General features: G+C 43.8%; 1 protein-coding gene across 4 annotated transcripts in view; it reads left to right on the top strand.

The window, feature by feature from the left end:
* SMAD9 (SMAD family member 9) overlaps positions 1-18,013 on the top strand; it is a 112,566-nt gene that overhangs the window by 44,711 nt on the left and 49,842 nt on the right. For 3 of the 4 annotated variants that reach the window (XM_077973559.1, XM_077973558.1, NM_001257798.1), the window contains 2 exon segments: positions 35-292; positions 7,257-7,478. In XM_077973559.1, the coding sequence (XP_077829685.1) occupies positions 35-292; positions 7,257-7,478 (480 nt within the window). 4 annotated transcript variants of the gene reach the window in all.

Below are 18,013 nucleotides of genomic sequence, written 5' to 3'. Positions count from 1 at the left end.
CAATTCTAACTGCCCTGTTCCTTTCTGATCCTAGTGCTGCCTCCTGTGCTCGTGCCAAGACACAGTGAATATAACCCCCAGCTCAGCCTCCTGGCCAAGTTCCGCAGCGCCTCCCTGCACAGTGAGCCACTCATGCCACACAACGCCACCTATCCCGACTCTTTCCAGCAGCCTCCGTGCTCTGCACTCCCTCCCTCACCCAGCCACGCGTTCTCCCAGTCCCCGTGCACGGCCAGCTACCCTCACTCCCCAGGAAGTCCTTCTGAGCCAGAGAGTCCCTATCAACACTCAGGTCAGTAAGAACTATGGTCTCTGGGGAAATACGGGAAAATAAGCCCAACATGATGATTTGTGATGAACAGTCACAATGACAGTCATTGTAACTCTCATTCATATAGTGTAAACCGTTGACAAAGCAATCAGCCTTAAAATGATTAGGACTATACCCATTTTGAAGCAGTTACCCTGGAGATACAACATGTTTTTGCTCTAGTTTTAGTTCTAATGCTCTGGAAGCTCTCAGAAACTAAATGGATTTGAATAGTATCCCTGGGAATTTCCAAGGATTTTTTTTTTTAAGGCAGTAGAAATAAGATTAAAAGACTCCTGTAATCCAAGCAGAAGACTTGGCCTGAGGACAAGCAACATGGAAGATCAATGCTAGGCCTTCACCTTGGTTGCCTCTTTCAACAGTCAAAGGAAGCCTTTGCCTAAAACATATGCCTGCATCCTTTGAGTGAGGCAGAAAGTGAAGCCCCCGCTCCAGCCAGTGCATTCTCCCTTTCTGCCATGTGAAGCCATGTGAAGAGCTTAAATATAGAGCTCTTCAGTTTGCTGAATTGAGAAAGCATATGGAAGGGAAAGGGAGCCTCTAGCATGCTGTCATAATTGCATTTGCTACCGTACCTGTAAAGTGAATCTAAGTTGAGATAATGAATAAAAGATACGTACGCACCTCATGAGTGTGAGATAAATACTACGCGGAGCTGGCAAGTTCCTAAAGGCATGCATAAATACATTTGGTGCCAGTTGTTACAGTCTGCCTCATTCATTTATTCCTGCAATCATTTACTTAATGGATATTTATTAAACTCTTACTATGTGCAAGTACTGCGTTAGGATTGCTGAAAGGGGAATTAAAAGGTTAATAAAAATTGTGTCTGTCCTCACAGAGCTTATACAATGTGGGAAGATAAAGAGGGAATTGCTTCTTCCCCTCTGAGTTACTTAGTTCCTTTTGCCCCTCAGCAAGTTACATAAGCATCTACTATTACATTTATTGCACTGTATTATATAATTCCTGTGTGTCTATTTTCCCCATTAAACAGTGAGTCTTCTTTTTTCTATGTCCAGCACAGAGCCTGAAATGCAGTGGTTGCTCATCAGTTGCTTATTGAATAAATAAATTACTACACAGGTGTTTGTTTATTTTTGTTTATTTATTTATTTATTTTTGAGATGGGGTCTTGCTCTGTCACCCAGGTTGGAGTGCAGTGGCATGATCCTGGCTCACTGCAGTCTCCACCTCGCAGGTTCAAACAATTCTCCCATCTCAGTCTCCCTAGTAGCTGGGATTACAGGGGCGGCACCACCATGCCCAACTAATTTTTGCATTTTTAGTAGAGACGGGGTTTCACCATGTTGGCCAGGCTGGTCTCGAACTCCTGACCTCAGGTGATTTGCCTGTCTCGGCCTCCCAAAGTGCTGGGATTACAGGCATGAGCCACTGCACCCGGCCCACACAGGCATTAGAACATGGACGTGGAGCTTCAGACCATAGGCACAGGTTTTATTGACTCAGTAAGTGATGACTGAGCACCTGCGAAGTGCCTGGCACTGGGCCAGTGCTAGAGGTGTAGTGATGATCAAGACAATGTAGTTGTCCCCTCTTACATGAGGTTTCAGTTACCTGAGGTCAGTTGCAGCCTGAAAATACTGAATGGAAAATTCCAGAAATAAACAATTCATAAATTTTAAATTGTATGTGGGGATGAAACCTCGTGCCATCCTATCCAGGTTCTGAATCATCCCTTTGCCAGTATCCATGTTGAAGACGCTATCCACCTGTGAGTCAATTAGTAGCTGTCTCTGTGATCAGATCAACTGTTGAGGCCTCGCAGTGCTTGTGTTCAGGTCACTCTGATTTAATAGTGACCACAAAGTACAAGAGTAGTGATGCTGGCATATTGTTCGGATAGTTTTACTTTATTAGTTACTATTCCTAATCTCTTACTGTGTTTAATAAATTAAATTTTATCACAGGTATGTATAGGAAAAAAACATAGTATATGTGGTACTCTGTACTAGCCACAACTTCAGGTATCCCCTGGGGGTCTCAGACTGTATCTCTGGTGGAGAAAGAGGACTACTGTGGTCTCTGGCCTTCAGGAGGCAGTAGCTGTTGAGAGCCATCACGTATAGGTAGCCTGTAGCAGTCCAGGCAAGTGATTATAAGGACTTGAACTAAAACAGGGATGTGGGGTTGGAAAGAGGGCAGTGAATTGGAGGAGGGGGTCCAGCAGGACTTACTGTAGGGTGAAGGCAGAGATGCTGGAGGGTAGCTTGAGAGTCATTCACTTAGTGTCTGAGCAGGTGGTTGAAGTTTTGCAAGTGGCTGAGTTCACTGAGAAAGAAGAAATACAACAGAAAGAGAAGTCATTTGAGGACAGAGCCTTGGCTAAGGAACAAGAGGATAATTGTATTGCAAAATATATATTTACCTAACACACCTCTATGCTACAAAGACTTCCTGTGCTGACTTTGAATTCCTGCCCTGATTACTCTGACAGGTTGATGTTCTTTTTCCTCTTCCCACCCATGCAGGACAGACCCCAGCAATGATGCAGAAGCTGGTTAGTTTCTCACCGAAGGCATAGCCCTTTTCACTTCAAAGAAAATAATTCTTGTCTGAATGATTAACAGCAAAATGCCAACCTGAGTAACAGACCCACAGATAAACAAGCGTAAAAGGAACCTTGGCGATTTACTGGTTCAGCCTCTAGATTTTTTAAAAAGCTCTATTGAGGTATAATTCACATACCATACAACCACCCATTTCAAGTGTACAAGTCAATGGCTTTTCATATGTTAATTTTTTTCAAGTAGTGGTGAAATAGATCTAACACAAAATTTATTTAACTTTTTTTTTTTTTTTCTTGAGATGGAGTTTTGCTCTCGTTGCCCAGGCTGGAGTGCAGTGGCGCAATCTCGGCTCACTGCAACCTCTGCCTCCCAGGTACAAGTGATTCTCCTGTCTCAGCTTCCAAGTACCTCGGATTACAGGCATGCGCCACCACACCTGGCTAATTTTTTTGTATTTAGTGGAGACGGGATTTCACCATGTTAGGCTGGTCATGAACTCCTGACCTCAGGTGATCCACCCACCTTGGCCTCCCAAAGTGCTGGGATTACAAGTGTGCTCCACTGCGCCCAGCCCATTTTAACCGTTTTTTAAGAGTAAAATCTGGCCGGGTGCAGTGTGGCTCATGCCTGTAATCCCAGCATTTTGGAAGGCTTAGGCAGGCGGATCACTTGAGGTCAGCAGTTCGAGACCAGCCTCGCCAACCCATGTTGAAACCCTGTCTCTACTAAAAATACAAAAGTTAGCTGGGCATGGTGGTGCACCTCTGTAATTCCAGCTGCTCAGGAGACTGAGGCACGAGAATCACTGGAATCCCGGAGTTGGAAGCTGCAATGAGCTGAGATTGTGCCACTGCACTCTAGCCTGGGTGAGGGCTATTAAAAAAAAAAAAAAAAAAAAAAGTAAAATCTGATGGCATTAGGTGCATTAATAATATTGTGCAACCATCACCATATCTATTTTCAAAAATTTTTCATCACTCCAAACAGAAACTCCATGCTGATTAAGCAATAGCTCCCCATTTCCCTACTTCCCCAGCCCCTGGTAAGCTCTAATTTACTTTCTGTCTCACTGAATTTGCCTATTGCAGGTACCTCATATACTAGATTCATACAATATTTGCCCCTTTGTGTCTGTCTTATTTCACTTAGCCAAGTGTTTTCACAGTTTGTGTTGTAGCATGCATCGGTAGTTCATCTTTGTGACTGAATGATGTCTCATTGTATGGCTATACCACATTTTAAAAAATCAGTTCATTAGCTATTGGATATTCGGATTGTTCCCACCTTTTGGCTCTGGTAAATAACACACTGCTTTCAGTTCCTTCGGGTATATACCTAGGAGTGGAAGTGCTACATTAAATGGTTATTCTATTTTCAGTCCCCCTTTTTTTAATTTTAATTTTTTAGAGACAGGGCCTTGTTGTTACCTAGGCTGGAGTGTGGTGGCACAGTCATAGCTCACTGTAACTTCAAACTCCTGGGTTCAAGTGATCCTCCTATGTCAGCCTCTGAGTAGCTAGGATTACAGGTGCACACCACCATGCCCACCTAATTTTTAATTTTTTTTGTAGGATGGGGTCTCATCATGTTGCCCAGGCTCGTCTCAAAGCGCTGGACTCAGGTGATCCTCCCACTTCAGTCTCCCAAAATGCTAAGATTACAGGTGTGAGCCACTGTGCTCAGCCTGTTCTGCCCCTTGAGTAAATAGACGTATTTAGTCAAAGACCTACAAAAAGACCATCTTGCCTTATAACTTTTTTACCAGAGTCATAGGAGTCATAGCCCATTTTCTCAGAAGGAAATACCTTATCCATGGTTTCCTAGTATGGTCCATGAACCCTGCATTAGACTTGCCATCGGGGCATGTTAAAATGTACATGGCTACATTCAACCACTGACCTATTGAATCAGAATTGCTAAGGATGGGGCTGAGAATCTGCATTTTTAGCAAGCTCTACTGGCAATTTTTTTGTACACTTAAGTGTGAGAACTACTTGTGTGGACAATTAGATACAACAAAGGCAGATTGATCCAACCTTTTATGCTGTTGTATTCCACCACGGGTGTAACAAGACCATTCTGAACTAACATTAGACATGCCTGCTGAAGGAATCGGTTGTTTTGTGCTGAGGCCCTCCATAAAGAGTTTTCCCTGTGCCTCATGAATTTTTACTGTGTCATGAATTGTTTTCCATGGAATGCATCCCATTTGCCTGACCATGATCACTGTCCAGTCACAGAACTGACATTTGGGTAGAAGGGCCCTTCTCAGTGTGCCTTGGGTACAAGATTACAATTATATTTCAGCTCTTCTGTGTTTGGGGGGCATATCCTGAAGTATCTCAGGGATAGAGCGTCCCCGTGGCCATTGTACAATTCATGACAACATACAAGCTGAAAATTAAGCTCACTTCAAAGAAGGTTTAGCTTTCTCTGTGTTTTGCAAGCTGGATCACAGACTGTTCTGCTGTGAGAAAAGCTAGGAGAACAGGTCCTGCATTTGAAAGTCTTGCCCTGACGTCATTAGAACTCAGTGATAACCCAAAAGTCAGAGGGAAAAGGAATTGACCCTTTAGTGAGGCTCTCGGAACAACGAGTTTCTTCTGTAGAGCACTCACAATGCCACTTCAGAAGAGCCTTGTTACATTCATATGGTCTCTCCGTAGGAGTAGCACTGTCCACCAAGCTCAGGAGTTTAATGGCAAAAGATGTCGGATCCAACTGTCTTTGTGTGGTTTATTGATTTGACAATTCCTTTGTTCTACTGCTTTCTTTTAGTTGACACACCACCCCTGCCTTATCATGCCACAGAAGCCTCTGAGACCCAGAGTGGCCAACCTGTAGATGCCACAGCTGATAGACATTTAGTGCTATCAATACCAAATGGAGGTAAATTGCAGATGAACAGTGAAATGTAGCTATTTTCCAAAAGTATTTCCTATTACCCCCAAACAAAGCAATTCAAAAAACAGAACCAGAAATATACTGGCCTGCTGGTTTGCATGTGTTTTAAGAGGCAAATGGGATGGCTTTGCATTTTAACTTTGACATTCCTCGGTACCATAGAATTAATGTTTTATCATCCTCATTACTAGAATAAGTTAATTTTTATTTTAACTTAGCATTTAGAAGTTTGTAGTTCTTGATGTTAAGTATGGAGTTGGGAACTCAAGAAGTTAGGGATTTTATTCTATTTGTGTTTTTACCATATGTTTATAGTGGTGTCTTTCATTCGGCCGGAGAGGTATTCTTAGAAATATACATAAATGAGGTTTTTACAAAATTTTATTTGCATCTTATAATAGCCTAGATAAGTGTTGCTTGACTTTAATGTTTGTATAAACCACGTTGTGATCTTGCATAAATGCAGATTTTGATTCTGTAGATCTTAGGGTGGGGTCCAAGAATCTGCATTGTTAAGCTCCCATGTAATGCAGAGGCTACTGTTCCATGAGCCAGATCTTGAGTAGAGAGGTTCTAAAGAAGTGTACCATTTGAAATACTCCAAGTGAATATTTTATAAAACTAAGATCCTTTTGTGAGAGAAATAACAACCCTCGAATGTATCTATTTCATATATTTATATTTAGTGCATATAGGAACACACTCTAGATGCAAGAATGACAAGGATGTCCAAGGAAGACAAAGATAATATAATCAATAGAAAGGCAGAGAAAGGGTGTGGGTGGCAAAGAAAAGGAACTCTGAGCTTTGGTTACAGAAAAGTGACTTCACTTTATGTTGGGTGTGAAAACATTCATGGGTTTCCTGATGAAACATCCAGCTCTCTTTAAATGTGTTTTTTTTCCATCTATAAGTAGATATCCACAAAGCAGAATGTGAGCCCCTCTATGTGGAAGCTTTTTTTTCCTTAAATAATTTAATGTCCTATTCAGCATTATTGATTTGCTCTTTATCATAGTCAAACTATTATTTTCCATCTCTAGTTTGTTAGAAAATGATAGTTTTTGCCACAAGGTTTCAAGTGGGCACAGTAACAGCAACATGCCATCTTTCACGTTTCTGAAAGAAGAGGTGACCTGCTAGCTTCCTTTGAGCTGTGCTTGCTTTAGGGCCGACAGTTTTTTTATGTTCATCTGTTCATGTCATGTTTTCCCTGGTCCCTTCATGACCAATACACATGTTTATAAATGCTCTAGCCATGGAAGATGAACAAGGACCGTGGACTCTACATCTCAGGTGTGCTAGTGAAATGAGCCAGCCCCAAGCAGCTCCCATGAGAGCTACAAGTTCTAAAAGATTACAGAATGGCATGCTTGGTCTTGCAGCCAACTTTCTGGTGAAAAGCATTAACTAAGTTTCCTGGTGGAATCATGAACTACACAGCCCAGGTATGACAGTCGCCATGTGCTCTCTGGTTTGTTTTCTTCCAGACTTTCGGCCAGTTTGTTACGAGGAACCCCAGCACTGGTGCTCGGTCGCCTACTACGAACTGAACAACCGAGTTGGGGAGACATTCCAGGCTTCCTCCCGAAGTGTGCTCATAGATGGGTTCACCGACCCTTCAAATAACAGGAACAGATTCTGTCTTGGACTTCTTTCTAATGTAAACAGAAACTCAACGATAGAAAATACCAGGAGACATATAGGAAAGGGTAAGAGCAAAGATGCCATTCCTTTAGTCGTCTAGCCAAAATGTAGATGGTCATGTGTGTAGAAGTGCACGTGACCACCCTCACATATTGGTCATGTGCCCCTGTGGAAGGACCCCAGGGCTGGTGAGCTCTGAGATAGCTCTGACATTTCCACTGGGGAAAGCACATGGGTCGCCAGGATCTTAGTCTCTGCCTCTAACGTCATCGTGCCACCTTCTAGGGGTGGCATGGACTGGGGATTGTGAAGACAAGCAAGATGATAGATACGAAGAAAGCCAGATGAAATTATTGAATAGAAGTATTATGCATTATTTTTCATTTGCCTAAAACGTGCAAACTAGGATCATTTCTGAAGAACAGGAATTCTGACTAGATGATTATTTGTATCAGGTAAAGTTCTCTTTGGAGACTTAGCAGCTGGGTAGTTAGAAAGAATGACTGATGTATGTCTGGAAGCCTTTGGCATGTGATTGGGGTTCTCCTGTGTGCAGGCGTACAGCAGCTGATGGGGCACAAGTCATACTGGTCTCTGTTCTGACCTGTGATGCTTTTGAAGCCCATCTCGCTGGTATGAGTGATGGTAGCAAATCCAAGCTGAGTGTGTGGTCTGGCTGAGGATCTTTAAATTATTTTCTATTATATTGGAATAGTTGGTATCTTCAAGTGATACTATGGAGTCACAGATGTAAAGAACCTTCTTCAGTCATTTGACCTTCTCTCTCTCCATCCAGCACTTACACCACCTTGGGAAGGGAGCCTGAGCCTTTTCTTTGAAATTTCCAGGGGAGATTCATTGTTCCATTTGGTGGTGCATTCTGATATTCTCCCTAACATGCCTTCAAAATGTCTCCTGCTGGAGTAAACCTAAAAGCCATTGTTTAGAAACAGGCTGAAATCATTCATTGATGTTGACTCTTAATGGAGACAGTTACTTTATGTTTATTTATATTCTGTCTCCATAGTAACTTACGAGAAACCACTGCAGTGAAATGATATATGAAAAATAGAAAATCAGAAACACAGGGTTGAGGGGAGGGGAGAAGAATCCAGATGTTCCAGATATGTCATCCATAAGGGTTAACATTGTTAACCAAACTAAGCAGGGTCGGGCCTGGTTAGTACTTGAATGGGAGAATGCCTGACCTCCTGGGAATGCAGCCCAATAGGTCTCAGCCTTATTTTACCGAACCCCTACTCAAGATGGAGTTGCTCTGGTTCAGACGTCTCTGACACAGAGAGCTGGAGAAGGTGGTGCTGATTTTGCTCTAGATTTCCTGACAGGGAGAGAAGAAATGAAAACCTCACTCTGGAATGTAATTTTTATCCCAAAGTGGGAAAATAGCCATTCCTCAAAGGAAATAATCTTTGAATTAATTCCTAAACAAGTTTCTTGAGCATGGCTTTACTTTCAAATGATTTTTAGAAGAATCTTCAGTGAACTCTCAAGGCAAAACATTAACACATGACGTGAAGCCGTTTGCTGAGGAGCTTTGCAGATTGGTCTGTGTGTTCAGTTTCCGCTGGTGCCGGTGGATCCAAAGACAGGATTCAAATATTAAAGGAGTGCTGAATGTGTTCTAGGAACCTGTCTGCAAGTCGCTTCTTCAAGGTGCTCCTGCTGAGGACATGGAGAGTCTGTGGTAGTCTGTTTCATTGCTGTAAAGGAATATCTGAGACTGGGTAATTTATAAAGAAAAGAGGCCGGGCATGGTGGCTCATGCCTGTAATCCCAGTCCTTTGGGAGGCGGAGGTGGGCAGATCATGGGAGTTCGAGACCAGCCTGACCAACATGGTGAAACCCCGTCTCTACTAAAAATACAAAATTAGCCAGGTGTGGTGGCGCATGCCTCTAATCCCAGCTACTGAGAGGCTGAGTCAGGAGAATTGCTTGAACCTGCGAGACGGAGGTTGCAGTGAGCTGAGATTGTGCCATTGCACTCCAGCCTGGGCAACAAGAACAAAACTCCGTCTCAAAAAAATAAACGAAGAAAAGAGGTTTGTTTGGCCCGTGGGTCTGCAGGCTGTACTGCAGCACATGTGCTGGCATGTGCTTCGGGGAGGGCTTTCGGAAGCTTTTAATCGTTGTGTAAGGCAGAGGAGAGCCTGTGTGTCACCTGGGAAGAGACAGAAAGAGAGAGAAGGGAGGGAGGTGCTGGGCTCTTTTTAACAAACCGATCTGGCAGGAACTAATAGAGTGAGAATTCACTCATTACCTCAAGGAGGGCACCAAGCAGATCATGAGAGATCTTTCTGGGTGCCCGAGACACCTCCCATCAAGCCCCACCTCCAATATTGAGAATCAGATTTCGATGCCAGATTTGGAGGAGTCAGCTATCCCAATTATATCAGTAGCTCCTGTGGTGTTGACTGAGAGCTCATCTTTAGGGTTAAGAAGCCACATGAGCAAGAGCCGGGACTGATGGCCTGTTCCACAAACCGGAGCATCTAATAGTGCTCCCCTCGATGCAGGGGTTCTCACTGTCACGTGGTCTGAAGGCAAAGTTACACTTTTCTCAGAGCTGCTTAGGAATTACTCCAATGTGGAAAAACAAAAAAAAATGATTTTTAGACGTGCCACAAGCCTTGCCATAAAGCATGGCGGAAAAAAGTGTTGGCTTGGGAGATTTTAAAGCAAGGGCAGTCAGTCGTCTGTGACATCACAGGATTCTCTCTCAGATGCTGCCATGGGTTATCTGGGTTCTGAGAAGCGTGGCTTCCGGGAGCACCCGCCTGAATAAGTGAGCTGCAAAATGCATTCCTAGGCTAGCAAATGAGTTAACTTGCTCTGTGGAGTTAATTAGCAGACGTTAGATTTTAGTGATACGCATTCATCTCACAAATACTTACTGAGCACCGACTCTCAGCCAGACTGGACACTAGGGATGCAACAGTGGAAAAAAGACAATGCCCAGACTTCCTGGATTACTTGCTGCTGGGGAAAGACAGACACGAAATACAACATATAGTATGTCCAGTAGAAAAACACAAAGCAGGGGAAGAAGAGAATGGAGACTTTAAACCAGTGTAACCAGGGAAGGCCTTCCTGAAAAAGTGACGTTTGAGCAGATGTTACCGGAAAGGTGTCCCGATCCAGACCCCAAGAGAAGATTCTTGGAACTCGCACAAGACAGAATTTGGGGTGAGTCCATAGAGTAAACTGAAAGCAAGTTTATTAGAGAAGTAAAGAAGCAAAAGAATGGCTACTCCACAGGCAGAGCAGCGGCATGGGCTGCTTGACTGATAATACAGTTATTTCTTGATTATATGCTAAACAAAGGGTGGATTTTTTCATGAGTTTTCTGGGAAAGGGGTGATTTCCTGGAGCTGAGGGTTCATTTCCTTTTTAGACCATATAGCGTAACCTATGGGCATGGCCATGGCATCTAAACTGTCATGGTGCTGGTGGAAGTGTCTTTTAGCATGCTGATGAATTATAATTACCATATAATGAGCAGTGAGGATGACCAGAGGTCACTTTCTTTTTATTTTTTTATTTATTTTTTTTGAGATGGAGTCTTGCTGTGTTGCTCACGCTCGAGTGCAATGGCACTATCTTGGCTCACTGCAACCTCTACCTCCCAGATTTAAGCGATTCTCCTGCCTCAGCCTCCCAAGTAGCTGGGATTACAGGCGCGTGCCACCACACCCAGCTAATTTTTTGTATTTTTTAGTAGAGACAGGGTTCCACCATGTTGGCCAGGCTGGCCTTGAAATCCTGACCTCAGGTGATCCACCTGTCTCAGCCTCCCAAAATGAGGGGATTACAGGTGTGAGCCACTGCACCTGGCCTACCAGAGGTGACTTTCATGCCATCTTGGTTTGGGTGGGTTTTGGCTGGTTTCTTTATGGCAGTCTGTTTCACCAGCAGAGTCTTTGCGACCTGTATCTTGTGCCAATCTCCTATGTCATTCTGTGACTCAGAATGCCCAGTGTCCTGGGAATGCAGCCCAGTAGGTCTCTGCCTTATTTTAACCCAACCCCTATTCAAGATGGAGTTGCTCTGGTTCAAATGGCTGTGACACAGAGAGCAAGGAAGTCAGTGTTCATGGAGCCTGAACCAGTCTTTCAGTTTAAATTTTAGAGCTCCCTGGCTGGGTGAGGGTCCATTCAAATTGTTGTGGGGCCTTCAAATTTTATTTTTGGTTTACAACATGATCTGACTTTACACTTCGAAAAGATTGCCTGGCCGTTCTATTGAGATTAATTAGACTGTGATGGGCAAGGATAGAAGATATCTTTTTTTTTTTTTTTTTTGGAGATAGGTGTCTTGCTCTGTCACCCAGGCTGGAGTGCAGTGAGACAATCTCAGCTTACTGCAACCTCCGCCTCCAGGGTTCAGGCGATTCTCCTGTCTCAGCCTCCCGAGTAACTGAGATTACAGGCATGCACCACCACACCCAGCTAATTTTTGTATTTTTAGTAGCGACAGGGTTTCTCCATGGTGGCCAGGTTGGTCTCGAACTCCTGACCTCAGGTGATCCCCTGCCTCAGCCTCCCAAAGTGCTGGGATTACAGGTGTAAGCCACCGCACCTGGCCTGAATATATCATTTTTAAAAATTCTTTTTAGTGACTGGACATGGTGGCTCACGCCTGTAATCCCAGCACTTTGGGAGGCCAAGGCAGGCAGGTCACCTGAGGTCGGGAGTTCAAACCAGCCTGGCCAACATAGTGAAACTCTGTCTCTACTGAAAATACAAAAAATTAGCTGGGTGTGGTGGTGGATGCCTATATAATCCCAGCTACTCGGGAGGCTGAGGCAGAAGAATCGCTTGAACCCAGGAGGTGGAGGTTGCAGTGAGCCAAGATCGTGCTATTGCACTCCAGCCCGGGCGACAGTGTGAGACTCCATCTCAAAAAAAAAAAAAAAAAAAAAAATCTTTTTATTATAGTTAATGATGAGCCATTCCCCTACCCAGTAGATATCAATTAGCCTTCACGCCACTTCTGGCTTGTATTCCTTGTGACTTAAATTAGCTGAGATGGCTGGCCCTGCTAAAGGAAGGTCATGTTGCCATCCTGTCAGCAGTGCGTGCATTTTGAGTTTTGTTTTCTCTGGTGGTGATGATGGGTGCTGATTTACCCCACTTACCATCTAATGGGTATGTCCCTGAGGTGGAGGGGCTGGTAGAAAGCATTTATTTGTAGCCATGCAGCAGTTAACTGGTACAAAGGGATTGAGGCTATGACTTTGACCTCACTAGCAAGATGCTTTAAATAACTACTAACAGTTAGCACTAGCATACCAAAAGCTACCACTTAGATGTCAAAGGCAATACCTTGAGCAGCCTGGAACATCGCATTCCAGTGTGGAACTTCTCCATATTCTTCCTTAGAAACTAGGCAGACCACTGGAACTCTCTCCAGTGACATATCAAATAATGATAATATGATGATAGCTACCCCCATTGATGACCTAATATGTAAGAGACATGCTGGCATGCACTTATATGTATCATTTCTAATCCTTATAGTAACTGTACAAGTTAGGTATATCAGTCCCATTCTACAGATGAGACAGCTAAACCTCTGAGAGTTCAGTAGCTTACACATGGTCACACAGGTGATGCCAGGGACTCGCACCCATGAGGACTCAGGCCCAGTTGCTCCCCTCTGCTAGAGGGGACGGACCCTCCTGCCCTTTTATCTTGGCACCGCTCGTAGTGGTATGTAGAATTGAATCTTTCAGTATGGAGTGAAAATGCCTATCATATGCCACAATCCTTGTGTGCCATGATCACTTCTGCAATGTTGAAAGAAGGCCAAAATAATAATAAAGTGCTGACATTTTACAATATTTTACTTTTAAAAGGTAAACCAGAGGTTTTATGTTCTTTTTTACAAAAATATTGTGCGAGAAGGAGAGTACTACACAGAGATTTTACATGGAGCTCACGGGTACCTCTGTGGAGGATTGTAAGGACCTTTCCAGTAAAAGGACAGAGAACCACTGACATATAATACTGGTATGACTGATACGTGACAGCGCAAAAGAAAACAAAGGGCGAGTTCCTGACGATGTGGGAATGATGTAATAGTCCATCTAGATAATTGGAGGATACTGTGTGCCTGCTCTTTTAGACTGGCTTTTAAGATGGCCTCGATATCCAAATAATTATGCAGACCACAGCTTTGAGTTGACTGCAGGAACATAGAACTTGAGGTAGGATTGTATTTCTTGGAAATTCATGACTTAATATAATCGTAATCAATAGTACAACATTTTTGAGCACTGATAATTTCTGCTGTAATTGAAGTTAGCTCTGGTAACCTTCACAATGAGCCTGTGCTGGGTTCTTGGTATGTGAGGACACTGAGCAAGACTGGCCCGTTTCTCTTTTGCAGATCTCCCTTTGTGGGAGAAAAAAATGATAACCATTAACCCTGGTTATTGAACTTCTGGAGATCAAGCATATCCTGAAAATACTTACCACATATTCCAAATCATTGCATTGTTTTTGGAATTGGATTTTTAAAACCATTTTATGAATCTTTATTTCCTTGTGTATCTCAAATTCTGTAGAATTCTAGTAATTCTTCTTGTTTTATGAAAGGAATTACCCTGACATAAGGGTTTCATCAGTCAGCTCCTTGCAGAGGTGTTACCGGATAGTGGTCCTGACCCAGACCCCAAAAGAGGGTGCTTGGATCTCTCACAAGAAAGAATTTGAGGCGAATCCATAGAGTAAAGTGAAGGCAAGTTTATTAAGATAGGAAACGAATAAAGAATGGCTACTCCAAGGACAGAGCAGCCACGAGGGCTACTGGTTGCCCATTTTTATGGTTATTTCTTTTTTTTTTCTTTCTTTCTTTTTTTTTGAGACCGAGTTTCCGTCTTGTTGCCCAGGCTGGAATGCAATGGCGTGATCTTGGCTCACCTCAACCTTCACCTCCCAGGTTCAAGAGATTCTCATGCGGGGGGAGGGATTGCATTGGGAGTTCTACCTGATGTAAATGACGAGTTAATGCGTGCTGATGAGTTGATGGGAGCAGCTCATCAACATGGCACAAGTAACAAACCTGCACGTTATGCACATGTACCCTAGAACTTAAAGTATAATAATAATAAAAAAAATAGAGATTCTCTGCCTCAGCCTCCTGAGTAGCTGGAATTACAGTCATGTGCCACCACGCCCTGCTAATTTTGTATTTTCAGTAGAGATGGGGTTTCTCCATGTTGCTCAGGCTGGTCTCAAACTCCCGACCTCAGGTGCCCACCTTGGCTTCCCAAAGTTCTGGGATTACAGGCGTGAGCCACCGCGCCCAGCTGGTTATTTCTTGATTATATGCTAAACAATGGGTAGATTATTCATGCCTCCCCTTTTTAGACCATATAGGTTAACTTCCTATGTGGTCGCCATGGCATTCGTAAATTGTCATGGCGCTGGTGGGAGTGTAGTAGTGAGAATGACCAGAGGTCACTGTCATCTCCATCTTGGTTTGGGCCAGCTTCTTTATTGCAGCCTGTTTCATCAGCAAGGTCTTTATGACCTGTATCTTGTGCCAACCTCCTATCTCATCCTATGATTTAGAAAGCCTGTCTGTCTGGGAATGCAGCCCAGTAGGTCTTAGCTTATTTTACCCAGCTTCTACTCAAGACGGAGTCACTCTGGTTCAAACGCCTTGGGCAGAGGCTTCTACTCAAGACATAGTCACTCTGGTTGAAACACCTTGGGCCGAGGGTCTGCATGTCCAGGTGGTATTTGGGTTGCCTCCTTTCCCAGTGGGTTTCATTTCCATGTCTCAAAATAGTCCTTTTGTTCTGCCTCTGAACACATGTAAGGCTTCTCATGTTAAAAAAAAGCAAATCCTAAAAAAGCGTTTTAACATAGGATGCGATGTCACACTGTTACAGTCATTAAACTTGATGTTGCAGAATACTTAATATCCTGAGAAAATATTCACAAGATATTATTAACTGAAAACAAGTTTTAAAACATCCTGTAGAGTATGATCCCAATTTTCTTCTTAAAAATGCACATGGCTGAGCACAGTGGCTCACACCTGTAATCCCAGCACTTTGGGAAGTCGAGGTGGGTGGATTGCTTGAGCCTAGGAGTTTACTACCAGGTGGGCAACATGGTGAGACCCTGTCTCTATAAAAAAGTTAGCTGAGTGTGGCGGTGTGCATCTGTAGCCCCAGCGAGTCAGGAGGCTGTCTCAAAAACACATAAAAAAGACTGAAAGGTATATAATAGACGTTAGCTTTGATTATTTATGGGCTGTAGATTTGTGGCTGATTTTTCTTTTCTGTTCGTATTTTCTAAATTTTCTATAGTGGGCTTCCTCGATCCTGTGAGGATGGGGTGCGCGTGGTGTGTAAGGATGCTCTGGAAGGCAGCAGCAGTGGTAAGGGAGACACCTCACTGTGCAGTTCAGGCGGAGTGGCCGCGTGTTTGAGTGGCAGTGATGGAACATGCCGTGTAATGCAGTCGGACCCAAACAAGCTGTTCATCGTGTTGTGCCTAGAGACTCAGTCATCAGGGACGGTCTTAGAGGACCAGCCTTGCTGTCAGCCCAGTGATGACTTTGTGTGAGTTAGGAAAAGGTGCCTCTTCCTCAAGAGAAACTACTGCCATCTGCTGGGAAAGGATTGTAATAATTACACAAAGCTCTGAAGACTAGGAGGCAAACCCTGGGTTGCAGTGGTTGTGCAGTGCACAATGGTAGGCACAGTCCTGTGGCAGACCTGCCTCCATCCTCTGACCTAGGCCCTGGTGTGGATCTGGAAGTCTGTATTTTTATATTATTAGTTTTTTTTTTTACCACCCGTTAAAACTTTTTTTATTGTGGGAAATTTGAAATAGGAAAACGGGGGAATACAATGAGTCTTCATTTTACTATCTCCAGCTTCAATAAAGATTCACATTCTGTGCCATTCTTTTTCATCTATCGCTCTACAGTATTTTTGCTAGACTATTTTAGAGCAAATCTCAGGCTTCATATCCTTTTTCCCATCTATTGGAGTTTATATCTAACTATATAAGAAATTTTTTAAAATACCATTATTACACTCAGAAATATATATATTTTCTTAAAGCTTCTAAAATCGCTGTGCAGAAGAAAAGGCAACAAAGGCAAGGGAAAGATTCGTTACAAACTCAGGAGGAGGCGTTGTGCTTGTGCTGGGACGTTTAGGTTTTATCCTAAGCGTTGTGGAGAGGCTTCGGCATTCTCTGTGCAGGACACTCTGCCTTTTATGGTGATCTTCCTGCCTCCCTCCCAGTGAGAAGGGTATCCCTGCACCTTCCTTCCACTTTGGGACACCAACTTCCTCCTCTGTGAGTAGAGTCCAGAGATTGGCACACTCTCACCAGCCTGCCCAACCTACCTTCTTCCCAGTCATTTCCTGTCATTCAAGACAACAGAAGAGGATTAAAAGGGGACACCCTTTTGTAGTTCGACCCAGCAGACCCAAATTAAACCCAAGGTTCTTCTGGTCCTCATTAACCACAACACAGGACTCCACACTCCCTGATCTCATAAAAAGTGGGTGGCAGTCACACTCAAGTGAGAAGTTCAGATAAAGAAAGACCCAGCCCTTAAAGAAAGACACAGCCCAAGCACATACGTAGTTCAAGATGTGGGTGGAACTTGCTTGAGGGCCGCATTGCCAGGGTTCTCTTTATGATCTCAGGCAGTACTTCTTTTGGGGCATTTATTCCTTATTGCTAGGAGTTAGAACAGGCTGCAGGATTGTGACATTAGCTTTTCCTTCCAGAAGCTTCTAATGCTTCTTAATTACGATAATGAACATATTAATGGCATATTTGATGGCAACAATGATAGGTATGATGTCTCTTTTAAGCATTTCATACAAGAACTGTCAGAATGTAGGCTGCAGTAAAATCTGGACATGTTCGTGCTTTTCCTGTACCATTTAAAGGAATATCACTGGCTGGGTGTGGTGGCTCATGCCTGTTATCCCAGCAGTTTGGAAGGCCGAGGAAGGCAGATCACCTGAGGTCAGGAGTTCGAGACCAGCCTGCCCAACATGGCAAAACCCCATCTCTACTAAAAATATAAAAAATTAGCCAGGCGTGGTGGCAGGTGCCTGTAATCCCAGCTAATCGGGAGGCTGAGGCAGGAGAATCGCTTGAACCCGGGAGGCAGAGGTTGCAATGAGCCGAGATCACGCCACTGCACTCCAGCCTGGGCGACAAGAGGGTAACTCCATCTCAAAAAAAAAAAAAAAAGTGCAAGTCACCCGGCCTCCCCCTGGACCTGCTGAAGTAGTGATCTGTTTTAATAAGCCCTGCAAGTGGTCTTACTGCAAGCTAAGGTTTAAGAACCACTGTTCTACTCTGTGGTGATCTTGAATCTGACACTAGCGTTTAAAGCTACTATTTTGGCCTACCAGATGGATGCAAATAACATCATTGGCCTGCTTGACTCCTCCTCAGATGCTGGTGTCTCTAGCCAGAATCCGGCCTCCTTCACCCTGAGGCTGGGTTCCACCCTTTCCTGGTGTTTCTGGGCGGGCTCCGCGTGCTGGTGCCATTGGCTCTGCTCTTCTCTCTCAGGGTGCTGGATGACT

The sequence above is a fragment of the Macaca mulatta genome, chromosome 17, assembly GCF_049350105.2.
Source record: "Macaca mulatta isolate MMU2019108-1 chromosome 17, T2T-MMU8v2.0, whole genome shotgun sequence".
Lineage (NCBI taxonomy): Eukaryota > Metazoa > Chordata > Mammalia > Primates > Cercopithecidae > Macaca > Macaca mulatta.
Note: the sequence above shows the minus strand (reverse complement) of the source record. Positions and strands in the feature narration are given on the sequence as shown.